Source organism: Mytilus edulis, chromosome 7 (assembly GCF_963676685.1).
Source record: "Mytilus edulis chromosome 7, xbMytEdul2.2, whole genome shotgun sequence".
Lineage (NCBI taxonomy): Eukaryota > Metazoa > Mollusca > Bivalvia > Mytilida > Mytilidae > Mytilus > Mytilus edulis.
In genome coordinates, this window is record NC_092350.1 from 59,070,946 (window position 1) to 59,090,956 (window position 20,011).

Sequence of the window (20,011 nt, forward strand, 5' to 3'; positions counted from 1 at the left end):
TATACAGCCTCAAACGGTCGACTCGGCGCCCGAAAGCGTTTGGTGAGCGTTTAAATATTTATTTGCATGACGTTGGAAAGATCTTTTTGGTATGTTGATTATTTTGGTGTTGTTTACTGCCTACACAACGGCTGATATCAGGTCCAGGTTTGTCAGCTTGTCGGCCCGCTAACCATGATGATATAACACTGGTCGATGGGTCTCGGACAAATTTATGACGATGACCGGAAGCATTATCAGTACCAAAGTCGTAAGACAGTGAAATGGCGGTACATTTTCTAACATCTAGGATACAGATCCTCAGACGTAAGTCGGCATACATTCTCCCTCATAATGGGTATTACGGAGTATACTAGTATGCTAACACGGGTATTCACGCAAAACAACAAATTTATGAACGTACTGGACAGCACTGGGTTGGTTTCTGTCATTATTATGAGTAGTGAGTCGTTGGCTTACTTATCAGCTATTCAATATCGAAGATAGCAGGTATAGAGGTGATCCAGCACATCCCTTCAGTTATAACGATTGAGACGTGACTGATCATCTGAACAATGGGAGATAGTTCCAAATTTTCAAAGATGACTTTAACAATGACATCATTTATATTTTTAGAACAGATATTAGATTCCTGTACCTTGTAAAAGTTATGTAATTTTTTTCACAGGTTTAACATTGTTTTGTGATTTAAATATCTGAGCATAAATTTTGTACTATTATTTGTCTGTTTGTCTTTTCATTTTAAACCATGGCGATGTCAATTTTATTTTTAATCTATTTTTAATCTATGAGTTTAACTGTCTCTCTGGTATCTTTCGTCCTTCATTTACATTGATAAATTTCTGGAAAGGTGTATACAATGTTATTATAAATGTACTATATTTTGTGTATCAAAAAAGTAGTGATAAGCCTTGGAATATTTAGATATGAAGTCAGTAATATAGGGTTTTGATTACATTTCATGCAATCTTTACCAATAAAAAAATCACAACTTCAATAATAAGCTATTAGTCTGGTATCTTTGATGATGGTTCTAATCTTTTCATAAAGGCAACAGTGAAGGTGAAAATATCTAAGGAATATTATGAAAAACTGCACATATAGATAATATAACCCATGTATATGTAGTTACAATGATCTGTGTATTTTTCTTATTTTTGTTTGAAATTGAATGGGCTCCGTAATCAAAACTGTTCAAATACTGTAGCTTGCAACACGATCTTCCTTGTACACTTTATGATTTGAGAAGACATGAAAAAATAGCTGCTGGGTGTTAGCTTAACAATTATCAATGAACCATTGAAACACTTCCCTTGGTATGAATATTTCATGTGGCTGGTTTTCCAATATATTAATATTAAAACAAGGATATTAAAGAAACAAAAAAGCAAGTTATGTCTTCATAGTTTTTTTTTTATTAGAAAACCATCGAGTTATTGATATGTACAAACTCAATCAGAGGATCTAAGTATTCAATGTAACATAACAACATTAAACTGAATGGTTTTATTTGAACATTTTTACTCTCAATAACAAAATACAAAAGTTTATTTTTCCTATAGCAAAATAACTGAACCCAACTCTCATGTTTGTGACTTGTCAATTTCATCTAGAGCAAGTGATATTTTTATAATCCAAAATTGCTCTGGTGAAATATTGATTCATTTATAGATATAAATATGTCTGAACAATTTCGTTTTCTTGAACAATACAATATCTTTTTTTTTATAATAAATTCTGGATATAATTCCAGTTTTCACACAATAAGGATTAGGTTCAGACATTTTAACAGTAACTGTTTTATCTTTATTTCTGTATAAAGGTCCCAAATGGTCAATGATAATGAATAATGAATTTTATAAAATGGGAAAACACATATTTGATTTATATTGACAAAGCAAGCACAGTTGTATATTAATAATATAACTTTACACGATTCATTATTAATGAAATCTGTCTTATATTTCTGTAAGAGATTCGCGGTATGATTTGTTTGACAAACCAATACTTACCACTGATTAATTTCATAGCAAGTTGTAACAAAATCTGTGAAAGATAATGAACATACTACTATTATCTATTAAAGATTCTATATGCATATTCTTTCTTAGGTGCATGTTTTTTCTAAGGGCTATTCCAGAAAAAAATGTATGGGGGGGTTGGAAGGCAGTTTTTGTCAGCCCCAGCCACCCAGACAATTGTAATTGAGAATTATAGTGCATTATAGTGTGAAAAGTTGCTCTGATACCCATCACCCATGTATTATTAATACAATGTGCCTTCCAACCCCCAACCCCCCCCCCCCCCCCCCCCCATACATTTTTTTCTGGAATAGCCCTAAATAAATTTTTAAATAAAAACAATTAAATTGAAAAATCCATTTAAGAGGTTTTTGCATTTTTATCAACCAATTGACTACATGCTTCATATTTACAATGCAAGCAATGACAAATTGAAAGCTGATATTTACATAACTTGTTAAAAGGTAAAGCCTTTTGACATCTAAATTGACAAAATTCTAGATCCTAAGTTCATGTTTCATTTAAAAAGGATCTGACAAAACTGTTATTTTTCTCTGAATTGGGACTCTACAAGAGTCAAAAATCATCTAATCTGTAGAGAAGCAATGCACATTTGTTACTTCGGTAAAAGCATTATGAAAATGTGTATGACATATAATGATTACCCGCCAGTATATGAAAACTCAAATTAAGTTCTACAACAATAAACAAAATACCTATAGTAAAACAGATTCTCTTGAAAAACTAAGACTGTTTCGTTTATTTGTTGTTTAATTTGCACCAAATTTAGAAAGTTCTTGTAAAAGCTACCGGTAAATTTTAAAGCAGAAAATTTTTATGATAACTTTGTTATTCTAAAATTACAAAAGTGAAAAAGAAATTTAATCTAGTTATTTGTTCAAACTACAGGAAATATAATTTCATATACTTGATGATTCATTAACCATATAAGCTTATTTATGTATAATCATAAAAGTTATACACCTTCAACAAAAGGTATCTTGCACATTCCTAAAATGCCTTCACACTCGTAGTATAAAAAGAACTAAAATACATGTTTGGTGGATTTTACTTGTAATTATGAATGGGATGGTTATTTTAAAGTAATTAATTTTTGTGTGCGGTAGCTGGCAAATGATTTTTCTGAATTTAAAAAATTATAAGCATTACTTTGTTCAAAGCTCTAATTTATTTTTGAATTACCTACATTTTTCATTTGTCTAAAGAATTAAAGTATTACCTTGAATACAATTGCTTTTGTCTCTGCAATACAGCTTAAGTAAACTCACTTTTTTCTATAAAACTCATTGTAGAACAGAAAGACTAAAAACTAATGAATTTTACCCACAAAATAAACAATTCATGATGATCTTGCTTAGCAAGAAATTAAATTAATGAGCAAACAAAACATAATATAACACACATAAAAATCTAACACAATAACACAATAATTATTTTTGAAACTATATAAAATACTAATAAATTCATTTTTTCATGTTTTATATAATGTATTTGATGGAAATAATGTCAACATTCATTCATTTGCACAACTCATACATATTTCAAATATCTATTACTCTATAAATCTGACCAGACTGGGTATGGCCTCAATAGCCTCCATTTATCAAAAGATAATTTTTTAAATCAACTATTCAATGTTTTTCTTGTTACAATACTGAGCATGCCAAGAAAGATATGTTTTTCATTTAAATAGATAATTATAAATGCTGAGAAAAAAAATGTAAATCTGTTACCTTTTATTCTTGAAAAAAGTCCTGGTACAATTGGAAACACAATTGTATTTCAGTAACCATGTCCTAATTTCGGTGCCATACCCAATCAGATTAAATTCGTTAAGTAATAATCAATATCAGATACAGATTGTAATCAAGCACTAAGTATGTTTAGCCATATATATCAGTGCATTCACTAAAGTTCAGGATAACAAATCCATGGATTCAAATATCAAATCCTTTTAATTTATATATACAAGTTTATAGTGCTCTTCTTTCTCATATTTTGACAATAAAACTATTTTGAGTCGCTTACAATGGTAGTAGGGATGAAATAAAGTAATTTCATCCCAATGAATAAACAATACAAATAAACTCTACCATATCTTATGATCAGCCAAAATTGTTTTACCACTGCATTGAATGGGACAAAACCTGGATTTTAAACCACAGTGATTAAGCTACAGACTTTCCAGATCATCAGGAATTTGTTTTGAGGAAAATAACATAAATTTTCAAATGCCTTTTGGACAAAACTCTTCATAGAACCCAGATTCAAATTTTGTATGCCAGACCCGTTATCTCTTCTTAAGGACTTGTCCGTGATGATTGCATAATTTTGAAAATAAATAAGATTAAAAGAGAAAGATGGCCAAATGTCCCTTGACCTTTTTGTTATCATGAATAAACAGAAATTAACAATTTTCCAGTAATTAGAAAAGATTGGGCCAAGTAGCCAAGGATTCGAAATGTTAGACTGGGTTACTTAAACTTAGCTGAAAATTCCGCAAGTTCTTCTTATTACTTTTTAATATTGTGACAGGTTTGGCCCTTTGATACTATAGCTAACTACTGTTGTTCAAACGAAGAGCCACTTATAAATAAGTCTTATGTAGGTAAAAAAACACTTTTTCTAAATTTCTTTATAGCTCAGTATCTATAATGAGTTCTTATAAATTTCGAAATTCTCTAATACAATGGCTAAATTAAGTAATTGCAAATTGTGTACCCAAAACTTTTCTCATCTTCAACAATCACCATTTCTAGGTTGTTTTATAAAATTATTTTGATATTATTTTTTACATAAGAAACTATAGCATGTCTGGTTTTAAGAAAAAAGTATAAACTATTAGACACTTGTAACTGAATATATAATATATGGAAAACACATAGTTACAACACATAATCACTTAGCGCTATCAAAATTACATATAAATACTTAATATTAAGATTCTTAATATCGTCCAAATACAAAATACTCTTTCAATAAATATTATGAATTAACAATTACACATTACCATTCATGCAATTCAACATGTTCTGACATTCATACACAAAAAGCACTTCACTTCCAAATAGACGATAGCACAGGGAACATTCATTGTAATAAACTAATATACAGTATAACACATAGTTCAATTTAACCGTGAATTTTGTTCAGCTTGATTGTGAAATGGCTTTCACATTTTTAAAATATCTTACATATTTATCATATTTAATGGTCAAACTATTCAATTTTACACAATATTTTTATCAAGAAAGTGATGCACTGATAACTGTTAATTCAGAATTATCTTAATATTTCAAAATGCTTAAAATGCGATAGTATTAGGCTTGCAATAATAAAAGCTTGCATTCATAACTTTGATAGAAATGTTCTTTCGTAAAAAAAATTCAATTCAACTAATCAGATTTCAAATGTAAAAATGCATTGAAAAATGGAAAAATGTTGTATACGTATATCAGATATATAATTATAAATACATGTATGTTCTGACATGAAGTAATGTTTGCCTTATATCATTTCAGTTTCTGTGAATGCCCATTGAATTGAATACAAGAATAAATCATTTAATTTTTTTTTTAATTTTTAAGCAGGATTCCAGGATTAAATTGACAGTTTAATACTGCTATGAAAGGCTATTTCTTGATTTAGTATCCTTTAAAAATAAAAGTTTTCTGTTTAAATAATTGTTTGTTCAAAAACTTCCATGAATCTTGTTGCAAGCATGAATATTGAATTTTTTTCTAACTCTTTTTAAACGTTTTTCCCCCCTCCAAATAAAAATTCTGAAACTATTCAAAAAGCATTATTCTTTTCTTTTTTTTTAAAAACATTAAATCAACAGTGCAATAAAAAGTTTCAATACTTAATATCTAATGTAAAATAATATCTACGAAAAATAAATTGAAACTAATTACCAATTATTTTGAATTTTTAACTTTTTTACGCTTGCTAGAAAAAGAACTAGATCTAACAAAATTTTACTTTGTAACAATCAAGGCTGATCATTAAACAACAAACCCTTCCAGTTAAAGTGAATACATACACAGTACACACAAGGTGGTTTAGCCTGACATGTTCTAGGTGATTTTTTACATTGAATGCTATTGAAAGCCAGTGATTTACTCTTAAACATCTATCTGTACACTGTAAATGAAGTTATTTACACACATATCTTTTTTTTTTTGCATTTAGTCACTTCTAGGCCACTTTGCAGCAATTAAATTTCAAGATTATCAAATTCACTTGAAGTTTTTTTGATTGCAACAAAATATTTCTGTGCAGTTTTTTTCTACTTGTGAAGACAACTAACTTCAGAATAGTAGTTGGTTCACAGTATTCTAGGTATAGGTGATATTAAAAGCCTGGTTTAGAATAAAAGTGGCATCATCTTAAATTGCCAGCATTCACTTCGTTTCACAGTAATTCATTCCAACACCAATTAACCCGATATTTAACTGACACACCTTGCATGTACTGTAGATGATCCCTGTGCTTAAGACAACATTTAACACATAGATATGGTAACATTTATGCCAAGATTTCCATGATCTGCAAATAAAATTGCAATGTTTGTATCAAATACTAAACAATCACTTGCAGCTATAGCTGACTGAACACCATCATGGATGCTACGAGGAGTTGCCTCCCATGAAAGCCTTCTTCTGTGGCCATTCAACTCTAATCTGTAGGAAAAGAAAAGAATGTTATTAATCAATTACTTTTATATATCACCTCAATTTGAAGATCATGTTTAAAAACAAATTTCTAGCATTTTCTCATTATACCAATTAATAAATGTTAATGATAAAATCTAATTACAACCAACTGTTCAAGTAACAAAATGTAATTACAACTGTTCAAGTAACAAAATGTAATAACAACTGTTCAAGTAACAAAATGTAATAACAACTGTTCAAGTAACAAAATCCAATAATTTAATTTTGGATGTAACGCGTCTTCTGATTGGCTGACGTTATTTTGATATGAGCCCATAGACATAATTTAGTCATGTGGCCGTGACGTCATCATTGTTTTTTCATGGTTTTCTACGGTTTAAAATGGAATTCAGAATTAAATTATAAAAAATGACTGTAATATTTTTTCTGTCTATTTGAAATAACATAAAAAATGTGGTGCACACTGTTAAATAACACGCTACGCGGGTTATTCAGTGTGCACCAAATTTTTTTTGTTATTTCTTCATAGACAGAAAAAATATTGCAGTCATTTCTTAAATAACAACTGTTCAAGTAACAAAAACTAATAACAACTGTTCAAGTAACAAAAACTAATAACAACTGTTCAAGTAACAAAAATTAATTACAACTATTCAAGTAACAAAATCTAAATGTGACCGTTCAAGTAACAAAATCTAATAGCAACTGTTCAAGTAACAAAATTATAACTTTGCAATGACCTAGTTTTCGACTCAGAATAATAAATTTCTTTTCCTTTATACTATGTCATGATTTCATTTGGTTTCATTATGAATTCATAGATTTTCGTTACTCAGTACAATTCTCATGAACACTTTTCTGCTTTCATTTTTTCTGCAATTGTATTTCTTTTATTCTGTTAACTGTAAACTCAGAAATTATTGTGTGCATTGATCATTGCGATTTTTCAAGAATGGACAAAAATGTGAGTTCATTTATTGGGATTTTGAAAAAAAAACCTCACACAGATCTATGTTTCAGATATCAGAATGCATGTTCTTATCATCCAATCACATTACTTGCATTAATTATAATTTCTGAATTTACCCTATCATTCTGTAATCAGCATCTTATAAAATTCTTATATTTTCCACATTTATTCTTAGGGCTATTCCAGAAAAAAATGTATGGGGGTGTTGGAAGGCAGTTTTTGTCAGCACCCGCCACCCAGACAATTGTATTTGAGAATTATAGTGCATTATAGTGTGAAAAGTTGCTCTGATACCCATCACCCACTCATTTTGTTCATATTGTAGTACTAGTATCATGTTATCATTCTGAATATGCAATCAACTGGATGTTAATATAATGCGCCTTCCAACCCCCCCCCCCTACATTTTTTTTTTTGCACCCCATTATTATCTATTCTGCAATTTTTATATTCTCTCTATCCTGTAAACCCCATCCAGACCCTTTTTATGATTTTTGCTAGCATCTTTGATGTTGAAAATCAATTGTTCAATCCTTTGCATCCCCTTTTTAAAATCTTACCTGTATGCAAAGTTTTCTGCCTGTTTGCGAGTCCCTATTAATTGGACTATTGCATAAAACATTTGCTGGCCTTCCATTTTTTCTTGTTTTTCTAAAACTAACATAAAGTTGTGACCAAAACATGATTGCATCATCACCCAATCGACAGCTCCTGGTAAGTTTATGTCTGTTGCTAAAAATACTATATCTTCTCCTGTAACAGAAATTCAAAGAAGAAGAGGTCATTTACACCAATAATATCAATTGTTTGAGTCTATAGATCTAATGTGATCTAATGTGTCTGTATTGCTTAATTTATTATTTTTACAGTATAAAAAGAAAAATAATATATATTTTCTACATATTTCAAAAATAAATTAGACTGAAATAGGAATAGATTTCATTAAAATCCATTTTTCTAGAAGTTTTTCATATTCTAAACCTTTTTTAAGAAATAATTCCTTCATGTCATGCTCTATGCTCATTTTAACATGGGTAGGCATTACATTTGTCAATATTTTACACTAGTTAGCGAGATGTAAAATGTGGTCAAATATAGGAATTATTTCGATTCTAATAGGACAAATACAGTATTTTTATAGGTCGAAGCGTGCGAAATTACCGTAAAAATGTTTGGCTGTTCCCGTTTCCTCCTCAAGGAGTCTGTGCATTGCAGTTCATATTTGATAAGTTTAAAAAACAACGAGCAGGGTAAATATATGTTGTTTCATAAAAATATATAATAAGAGATTATGTTAGCTGCTTAAATGTATATATTTTAAAGGATAACAATGGAAATAAAGTAAATACAAACAGTAAGTTTGTGCGCATGTGTCAAACATATTTTGTGCTCATTAGAACACGGCTTTGTTTACAAAGCGTAATAAGGACGTCATATTAGAATCCTTGATAAACTATGCCAGCACATTTGTTATAGTATGAGCCATGTGTTAATTATAATTGACTTATAAAAAGCATAAATTAGACCCAGATTTTTGGATATATGCTAAAAGAAGAGCTTTTTTCTGATCACAGAGATTTCGGGATATAAATATGTATGCTAAAAGAAGCTTTTTTTACAATCACACCAAATTACAAATTCTTTTATGCTTTTTATTCCTGAAAAAGTTGGTAGGGGGCCTTGGTATAATAATCATTACTGTAAATTGGGAAATTTTGGCGTCAGGATATTTTGACAGTTTTCTCTTGTATATCGTGGTTTAAAGCTTATAAAATCTGTCTCATCAATAAATGCCACACATATTTCTTTTTTATTCATATGATTATCATTTTTTGTTACCTTGCAGAGTTGTTATACTTTTGTGTTGCTGCATCAAATGATTCATTACTGCTTCTAAAGATCCTTGCCATTTACAGGAGGCACCGGGACAGGGACAACAGTATGGTCTGAAAAGAGATATCAAAGTTAATATTTATAATAACCACATTTATTATTGTGATTTTTAAAGAACAAACAAAAGTTTAACATTGTTTAGTGAGTTTTTAGGAAAATCCTAATATATATGAATCAAAATATCTTATTATTGTGATAATCATCAATTTACATTATTCCGTTTATAAAAACCTCAGAATAATTTCTGAATTCACAGTTTTCTATATTGACAAAATTAAATGAAGGGCATTTAGGCACGGATTTTTTAATTTGTTGGTTTACGGATCCGCTGACCCGATTTTGCCGATTTGCAGAATAAAAATAAAATTGACTTTTCATGCTTTTTTTATTCCCGCCGACCCTAACAAAAACATTTTCGCAAAAAAATAAATAAAATTTCTTTTTTTTATGAAATGAAATGCATTAACCACTAACGGAATTGAAAATACTTTAATCTGGTGTGAAAACTAATCTAAAAATAGACAAATCAATCATAACTGACCTTGAAATGTCGTTTGCGCACATAATTTTTCAGAACAAAACCAGTGTTTAAAACCCATTACACATTAATTTTGTTTCCCGTATTTGTCATCATTCCATAAGATAGAAACATGGAAAATGAACTTGTCCAACAGTGGAAGACATCTGACAAGTTGAAGAAATTAATTAAAACAAATCCTTTGGAATTTTCTTTAGACTTGTGTCATTGACAATATTTTGTTTTTTACTCCATTTGGATATAAAAAAAACGGGAATGCATGACAACTGATGAATCCCATTTCCTTTTTCCAGTGGACGAGTCTATTACGTTTTTGACATGTGTGTTGAGACTTTCTTGTACAACGTTTTTTTCTTTTTTTTTCTTTATCAGTTTTCGTGTTTGAAGATCATTATGACCAAGTTTCCTGAAATTTATTTAGGGCTACGTTTGTGAAATGACGATTTAATTTCGTCTTTGTCCGTGGACACAAACCCCCTTTTTTTCACAGAAAATTATTAGACGATGTCATGCAATGTTTATGGCAGCTATAAGCAATAATATTTCATTGAACTAGTATATAAGAAATGATGATCAAATAGCAAACCAAATATATTGTTAGAAAGGTGCAATATATATTTTTTTGCATATTTTTCTGTTTTGAGAGATATTTTTTTCTGACCGACCGACCCAACTTTTTCATGGAGAAAATCCGTAAACCAACAAATTAAAAAACCCTGGCCTTATGACCTTTTATACGCCACATGTACATGTACAATACTCACTGAAATTAATCTCATCAGGTCAGAGTAGAGCATAATTAAAATTAACTCTTTCCCCCATGCATGCCATGTTTGAAAAGTAGAATTTAAAATTTAAATTTTCAGAAATTGACAACTTGTACAATACTTATAAGGGAAAGAAAGTTGGGGAAATTTACAACAGTACACAGTGATCTTTACTCTGATAGTTAAGTAATGTTATTTTTAATGCAGAGGACAAGATCTGATCATAGATCAATTTTTTTTATTATTCCTAAATTCCTGTATATAGTAAAAAGAGTAATTATTCTATTAAATTCTTCTGCTTGTTCAGAATGAGTTCAAGGCCAAAGACAAAATAAACATTGTTTGATGTTCATACCTTAGTAAGAAGCAGTCTACCTACTCAACCCTTCAAGGCATTGGAAAGTAATATTCAACACAGAATTTTTTAAGGGTAACCAAAATCTGATGGATCTCTAACATACCTGTATACAGGTAAATAATTAAAAAGATAGAGTTATCTCCCTTGGGCAGTAAATTTTTAAAAAACTTGTATATTTAAAGCAAAAAAACATATATTTTTCTTCAGCTTATCTTGACTTCAATGCTATAATGGCATGTTAATTGTCTGTCCTAACATAAATAGATTTCCACTATTTATAAAAGTGTAATTTGATGGAAAATGATGCCTCGTTCACACATACCTTTAATTCGAATTGAATTCGAATCGAATGCGAATCGAACTCGCTAATCTCATTCACACACTCTTCTTTTTTAATTTGAATTGATTGAAATTGGCTAATTCGAATTAACTTATTCGCATTAGAAATACGTTTTTGTTAATCCGAATTAAAAGTTAACGTCGTAAGACAGTAAAGTGAATTTGATGCGTATTCCAATTCGAATTAGAATTGATGTTAGGACATTAAACGTTTCGAATGCGAATTAAACTAATTCGAATTAGTTAATGCGAATCGAATTCGAATTACGTGTGAACTCAGCATGAAATTCTGAAATGTCTGTTATTTTAATAATACTGCATGTTCCAATACTCTAGGGAGAAACTATTGTTAGTCCTTGAACAGTAGTTTTCCTGGTTTAGTTCATGAGATGATAGGTTATATTGTTTTCAGAGTCAGCCAACCAGAAAAAGAATGTTTTAATCAAGTTTTGACACAAAACAACGATATAAAACACTTATCTAAGTACAACCCCTGATTATTATATACACTTCCAAGAAGCATTTCACAACATCATCAAACCAGCTTAATGGGAAATGGGAGATGCATATGTTTTATCTGTCTTTTTATAGTACAGTCATTGGACAAAAGTGAGTTCCCAGTCTAAAAATTTGTAAGGGTTCCGCGGAACCCAGTGTCTCGCCTATTTTTGCTGTAAATTGCAGACTCAACAACAATGAGGGAAAAAATCAATAAAAATATTCCTCTTGTTACATGTACTATTTTATGATTGCAAGAAAATCTAAGTCCATTTAAAAGTAAATTACAGAAAAAACTGAGTAATCTTTTTACAAACTTTACTTCTGGATACAATATTATGATCATAAATAAGCTTCTGTCCAAGTTTGGTACAAACCCAGGATAGTTTAAGAAAGTTATTAAAATTTTTAAAACTTTAACCACAGAGTGAATGTAATGGTTCCCTGGAGAAAAACTAAGTCCATTTAAAAGTAAAATATGGAAAAAATGGATTTATTTATTTACAAAATTTACTTCTGGATACTATCTTATGATCATAAACAAGCTTCTGTCCAAATTTGGTACAAACCCAGGATAGTTTAAGAAAGTTCTAAAAACTTTAACCACAGAGTGAATGTAATGTTTCTCCGCAGAAAAAACTAAGTCCATTTATAAGTAAAATATGGAAAAAATGGAACTTTATTTTTTCAAAATTTACTTCTGGATATTATCTTATGATCATAAACAAGCTTCTGTGCAAGTTTAGTACAAACCCAGGATAGTTTGAGAAAGTTATTAAAATTCTAAAAACTTTAACTACAGAGTGAATGTTTTGTTTCCTCGCAGAAAAAACTAAGTCCATTTATAGTAAAATACGGAAAAAATGGAATTTTATTTTTACAAAATTTACTTTTGGATACTACCTTATGATCATAAACAAGCTTCTGTCAAAGTTTGGTAGAAATCCAGTATAGTTTAAGAAAGTTATTAAAATTTCAAAAACTTTAACCACAGAGTGAATATTTGTTGACGCCGCCGACGACGCCGACGACGACGGAATGTAGGATCGCTTAGTCTCGCTTTTTCGACTAAAGTCGAAGGCTCGACAAAAATGTCCTATCATTTCAACTAAAATCAATATTTTTCAAAAAAGTATTACCAAGCAACCCCACATCTGATTTATATTAAATAAATACATAAAATGTAGAAATCTAAAAAGTTTTATTGTTTATTCGGCCCTTATATAATTCATGCTCATTTTAATTTTTTAACGAGATGAACACAAAGAAAATTATTTATTGAAAAGATATCTATACATGTATATTCTAACCAAATTAAAATTTAAAAAATTTGCATTTGTGTTTAACCCATCAGATAATGAAAACCAAACTGGTGAAAATTATGGCCAAATAAACAATAAATCTTCAGACATTTCTACATCTTTAGGTATCTATTTTATAAAAATCTCTCATACAGTTACTTGGTAATAAGTTTTTGAAAAAAATACTGATTTTAGTTGAAATGATAGAACATTTTTTGAGTGAGAACTCACTTTTGTCCCATGAGTGTAGATAAATCTGTTACCTGTGTTCACATATATCCTCATGATCTGTTTTATCTGTGTGTAACAAGGTGACAGGACAACCACTGTTAGAATATTTACATGGAAACATCACAGTACTGGCTACTTTCTCCATAGCTAAATTTCTTATATTTCCTATAAAAAAAATATACATATAATTATGTTCCAAGTCACAACAGTCAATTCAAAAAGATACATTGTATTATCAAAACATTTTGGACATTTTTTCCATATGAGGGTCTAATTTAACTTTTAAGTCAAATCAAAATCAAGGCTTTTATTTTGGTATAATAGCTTTTCATCCTGTTAGTAGCTGCACTGTAGAGGGTTTTTACTGTGTGATTTTATTTTCTGATATATGGTATAGATAGGTAAGGGGGAAGGTTTTGGCTAGGGTAAAAGTCTTCAAACTTTACCATATTTTGTACCAAATAAAGCTAGCTTGACCGTGTCTGTTCATTAATGTTTGTAGTTTTTTCCTCAGTGGAGTCATCCTTTGGTGATAGTTGTACTCTATTGAACAATCTAGTATCTTTGTTGTGTCAAATTTACAATTTTATGCACTGTTTACATATCATTAAAATGGAAATACATGTGTTACCTAAAGGTTTTTGGTTTAATTTTTTCTGTTATGTTAATGCTTGCTTCTTCCATTCTTTTAAAAACAATAATTGTGAAAGCATTGTTGACAATGACTGAATTTGAATTTCAAAATAAAATTTGGTAATACTGTCATCTTATTTTTATTCATTGGTACCAATTTTCATTGTTGTGCATGGGCAACAAATTCAATTTGTATGAAATCTTACGAACACTGTGTCTAAATTAGAACATGTAATGTCAAGAAGATTTTAACTTACCGAGGGGACCTCTGCATGTTGGACAGAGGTTTAACTTCTGTCTACAGGACTGGCAGACAATATGTCCACTCTGGCACTGCATGATAGGTGGGAGTGCATAGTCAAAACACACTGGACACTCAAACAGGGAAGCAAGGTCCTGATTGTTACTACTTCCTGCTGCAGCTAAAATATACAATGTACAGGGTTATAAATAATTTAAGGCAAATGCAACTTTTTATTTGATTAACAAACTGCAGACACAGAGATATAGGTGTTTTGCCTTTGTGTAATGTTGATAGCATAAGGCCAAAAGAAATATATTTGTGTTTCCTACTGCATCTTTGAAAAAAAATAGGGTAGGTAGGGAGGAATTTATTTTTTTTATTTTTTTACATTGAGTGTATGGGAGGGACATTCTGACTTTAACAGTGCTAAATGAAAAATGACTTTAGAATAGTCTTTTTTTTTAGCTAAAAAAAATAGGGAGGGTAAGGAAACCGGAAACACGTTTTTTTTTATTTGGCCTCATGCAACACGTTCAAATGTTGAAATTATCATAGTATATTTTTACATGACATGCATGCATGAGAACTACAGTGTAGATGTATGCAAAAAATGTCAATTAACTACTAGAAACTGACTTATTTAAATTTAAGTATGAACAAACAACACAAATTTGGGTTTAATAATCAAAATATCAAAATGTAAAATGCAAAGCTTGTTTTTTTCTTCTACATTATTAACACCTACATGTACATGACCTATATATTCACATGTTTAGTGATAATATAAAATTATACATCACCATAACTTGTGAATTTAATTTTTAAAACAGGGAAAAATCTTCATCTTATTATTTTATTTTTTTGATTATTTCTCCAACATACCAAGAGCTGCTGCAGTATTAGCTGGGGCAGCGGCTGCATGCTGCCTTTGCTTGCCTGACGATGATGTTTGCCTACTCAAACTCATGGTTATCACTTGTGAGCTGATGGATACATCAAAATATCAAATACATCTGAAAATGTAAAAAAAATAATGATAATTAATTTGGACGGACATAAATATAAATTGACTCAGATTTTTTGACATCTGTAAATTAAAAGAATTATTGTTTTATGTTAATCAATGCGTCTTTATACATGCAGTACTGATTTTACATGTCCACAATTTAAAAGTTTTTCTGTTCTGGTCCAAATCAGTCTGCACCAAAAACTTTTTCAACTACTAGTTCGAAGACCAATATTCTGACATTTTTCCATGTTATTGGGCCAAACAAAGTTTTGCAAAAACTTACTAGTCTGAATGAAATTTTACTAGTCTGGGGCATCAGACTAGTGGCTTACTGTGCAGACTGCAAATGCTAGACTGTTTCATAGATCTTTAACAAAAGCATGAAAAGGGAATGTTATCTATATTTTTGCACATCATGCACTTTGAAATTTGGGAATCCAGTAACTAATATAAATAAAGACTACACATGTACTTCTTTAGCATTCATAACATTTATATACATGATATAGTTAAGTGTTAAAACAAATTACTTTAATTTGAATACTGTGGATTCATTTATTTTCATTGGATACCAATTTTCGTGGATTTCTTTGGTACAGGGGACAATAAGATGCACATTGTGCCATAGGAAATGTATGGCAAATTTACAAATTTGAAAGGCATGTTCTATTACTCCACCATGTCAACACCACTGTTGAACCCATAATTGCAGACTATACTACATGTACTACAAATGTATGCTGGCCATGCGTAGTAAACAAAATACAAATGTAGGCGGTTTAGCCTTTTGTAATTATATATTTAACAGAAATATCTTTAAAGGAAGTGCACTAATAATAATTGATCTGACAATTGGTGGGTTTTTAAACCTAACGAAAAAAAACAACAAAACCAAGGTTGTAATTATTCCATTACACTTTGTATTAATCCGTAAACTGCAATTTGAAAATCTGTTACGCTTGAACTTTTGTCATCATACAATTAGGCCAGACTTTTTATTTTATCTGTTTAACGAGAAAATTTGTAAAAAATTAGGGTCGAGGGGGCGAAATAAAAAAAAAAATAAAAGTGCAAAATTGGTCCAGTCGACACTAAAAATAAAACCATTATAAGTGATTTTTTTTTTTTTTTTTTATAGAATTTATCAAAATACAAGAACAATGAAATGAGAACAGACCAGTATATTAATCCAGAGAAATATAAATACATATAATTTATATATGTCTCTGGTTAACCCTTCTATTAATATAAACATAAAAACTATGTTTTGATTCTGTATTTCCACTAATATAGATCCATGGCACCACTCAAATATATCAACCTCGCTGCATATACACTATATATGTATATACCAGTCACCCAGTCAGGAACCTCTTAGTGTATGCAGAGACATACATATACACATGTGTATATATGTCTCTGGTGTAATAGTCCCAGAGTTAAGTAACTTTAACCTATAAATTGAAACAATGCTTATACATGGAAATATATACATTAATCAAGAAGATCTAACCAAAAGTATGTTAATGCGTGTGGAATGCGTAATTTTCCCTTTTGGGATCAATTTTTGTCTGTCAGCAGTGCCATTCATGCGTCTGTAGTCATTATCGCAAGAATCCGGATTTCGGTCATAGCGGGTCCGTTTCTGATGAAATCCTGATTTCGATCCGTAGTTCTACAAATTTAAATGTCGGACGAAGAAAAATTTACAAAAATAAACGATGTTTGATACGCTATTTGGAAAGGAATATGACGTTTCTAATGCAATACATGGATGACAAGTTTACTTGAGGCTAATTTCATCAAGTTCTGATGAAGTAATAACTGATTTTGCCGAAAGTTAGAATGATTTGATGTACGCTCTCGTGTAACAAGTATGAAAAGCATGCCCCCAGCTTAAAAATCTTTTAGAAGAAAATATATCGTGTATGCCTTGAATTTCTTTACTTTTAAATGCAAATTGCTCTTTCATTGACTTGGTAAAAATTAAATATTACCGATAACGAAATTGACTGAAAGCGAGTATCGTGAACAACACATTTTATTTTTTTCTGAGCATTTCGTAACAGTCGGCGGGAAAAATAATAATAAAAGTAAGAAGCACTACTTTTGTTTTTATTCTAAAATCGGGAAAGGTGGAGTCAGCGGATCTCGTTAAACAGATATTAAAAAAAGTCTGGCCTTATCACTTTTCTATTGTGTCGTCAGATATTTTCTATTATGACAAGTATGACATCAAAATTTTATGGAAACTTTAGAGGTACCTAGAAATGCACAAAATAGCGATTAGCAAAATATGATTAGGAAATAGTTCATGGGGCTTGAATTTAGACTGATTTTACAATGGGTTTGCCCTTTATGCTAAATATTTTACCAAGTGGGACAGCAAGGGGTAAAACATCAGCATAAAGGGAAAACATGTGGTAAAATCAGTATAAATTCAAGCCCCCATGAATTATTTCTATTCTATAAATAGGGCAAATACAACATTTTTTGTTATCGATGCGCATTAGGTGAAGGGAAATATTTGCTGGTCCTGTAAATAAACGCACTATTAATTTGACGTAAAAGTGTGTATAATTACGTCATCTTTTCATGACGTCGGGTCATACCTGCCAACTTTTGAAAATGGCCATGGGGGTTTTTGTGCGCGGCACCATTTTTGAGGGTAGAATTTTTCGCGGCATTTTTTCGTGTGTTGATTTGGCTCCTAAAAGTGTCTGACATACTTCTTTTTTGGGGGGTGATAGTTGAAGATGCTATTATAACCTATCTTTTTTTAAATTGTTTGATTGTTGTATTCTTTTTGTTGAGATAAACACCAGTAAGATGACTTTATGTTTGTCTGATACATTGTCAAGAAATAAAAAAAAAGTAATATTTTAATAATTTAATAACAAAAAAAACAACAATATATGAGGGTCTGGAAATGGGGGGGGGGGGGGGGGGGGACTGTTGTTCTGTAAACATTTAATTTTCACCCCTTTTTTCTCTAATCTTCAAAAAATTAACCTCTTTTTTTTCTAATCTTCAAAAAATTTGACCACGCATTTCTCCAATTTTTTTTTGCCCGTTATTCCCTTATCTTCATTTTTTAAGGGCATTATATTCTTTAATCATTTAACCCCATCCAAACCCTCATATATTATATAGATCAATATCACAAGCAGTACTAGAATGTTTGGAGACATCATTAAGGCCACCGTGGTCAACTTTAAAGTCTCTATTGCAAACTTTACAAAAGGCATGTGACAATCCTAACGTTGATTTAGACAACCAGCCCCTGTACTTGACATCATTCTCCCATTTCTCTAAGTATTTGCACGAAGCAACACGCTTTTTTTTCTTAGGCCGTGACAGAACTATTTTGCAAGTGATAACTCGCCCATCATGATTCCAATTTTTATAAATTTGACACCCAAGCTAAAAAAAAAAAAACAACTCAAAATTTCAATTCTTTGATTGTTTACTATGCCGACATTAATCAACTGGTGAATGCGTGATCACTAAATTTTGATTGGATGAAATTTGTCAGACACGATTTGTCTCCCTTGGGAAAACTTTTAAAAGTTCAAAATCGGGAACAAAAATATTTTTCGTGTAAATTTTACTAAAATCGTGTTTTTTGGCTATTTTCAAGATCACGATCGTGTAATCGGGACAGAGGGTCAAAATCGTGTAGTAAACGCCTAAATCGTGAAAGTTGGCAGGTATGTCGGGTATCTCATTCATAAAAAAGCTTATGACGTGCGAGTATGATCCAAACAGCCCAAACAATATATTTCTATTATATTAATATTATCAGCAGTGTGTACTCACAGGGTTAGATTAACGTCATGTTAGAATTTAAGGTGTATAAACTATGATGCCTGTGGCTGTGACTGCATGATATAATTTATGTTGTAAATAGACCAAATGTATGCCATCTCATTTGGAGTATGGTGGTGCATTGAGAATATTGCAGATGTTTATTTTCTTATTTGAAAAGGCATTGTTTTCGTGAAAGTAGAATCGTTAAAAAAAGATGTCTGGTTTGTGAAAAATTTTGTTGTAAAACCGTAAACAGAAATGGGCGATTTGTGCGTTTTATTGCGACTGGATTTTCATTATGACCATCAACACAGTACATTATGACATTTTTAACTATGACATAAGATTTTCTAAATATCAATTAAATATATCATAGTAAACACAGAACATTACATTCTATTTTCTTCTACGAGATAATTATTCTTCATTCTCCATTTATATGCGTTCTACGTCATCATTTCCGTTGTACATATCGTGGTTTTTATAAGTAGTTTTAGCGGGAAATTATGAATTGAAGTTTAAAGTTAACTATATTATAATATAAATTTATATATGAGACAATATCTGAAAAAGTCTAATTTTTGGAAATAAGAAAAAACAACTTTTTTTTTTTAGACCCAGTATTTTAATAGCACAAATCGAAGAACACACATTGGGGATCTAGGAACTGTTGTCTGTAATTCAAACAATTGTTTAATAAGG

The 20,011-nt window shown here is 30.4% G+C and overlaps 1 protein-coding gene across 1 annotated transcript; it reads right to left on the reverse strand.

The window, feature by feature from the left end:
- Positions 1-2,337: 2,337 nt before the first annotated feature.
- Positions 2,338-19,783, reverse strand: LOC139481916 (E3 ubiquitin-protein ligase SIAH1-like). Its single transcript, XM_071265464.1, has 7 exons — positions 19,703-19,783; positions 15,373-15,503; positions 14,504-14,668; positions 13,646-13,778; positions 9,528-9,634; positions 8,249-8,441; positions 2,338-6,724 (listed from the first exon to the last, which is right to left on the reverse strand). The coding sequence occupies exons 2-7, from the start codon at positions 15,455-15,457 to the stop codon at positions 6,547-6,549; spliced, it is 861 nt and encodes a 286-aa protein (XP_071121565.1). The 5' UTR covers positions 15,458-15,503; positions 19,703-19,783; the 3' UTR covers positions 2,338-6,546.
- Positions 19,784-20,011: the final 228 nt, after the last annotated feature.

Excerpts from the sequence above, each read along its gene's own strand:
- LOC139481916 (XM_071265464.1), bottom strand. The coding sequence starts at position 15,457 with ATGAGTTTGAGTAGGCAAACATCATCGTCAGGCAAGCAAAGGCAGCAT. Across the intron at positions 13,779-14,503 it reads AACATGCAGAGGTCCCCTCG|GAAATATAAGAAATTTAGCT; the intron begins GTAAGTTAAAAT and ends TTTTTTTTATAG. Across the intron at positions 6,725-8,248 it reads GCAGAAAACTTTGCATACAG|ATTAGAGTTGAATGGCCACA; the intron begins GTAAGATTTTAA and ends CTTTTCCTACAG.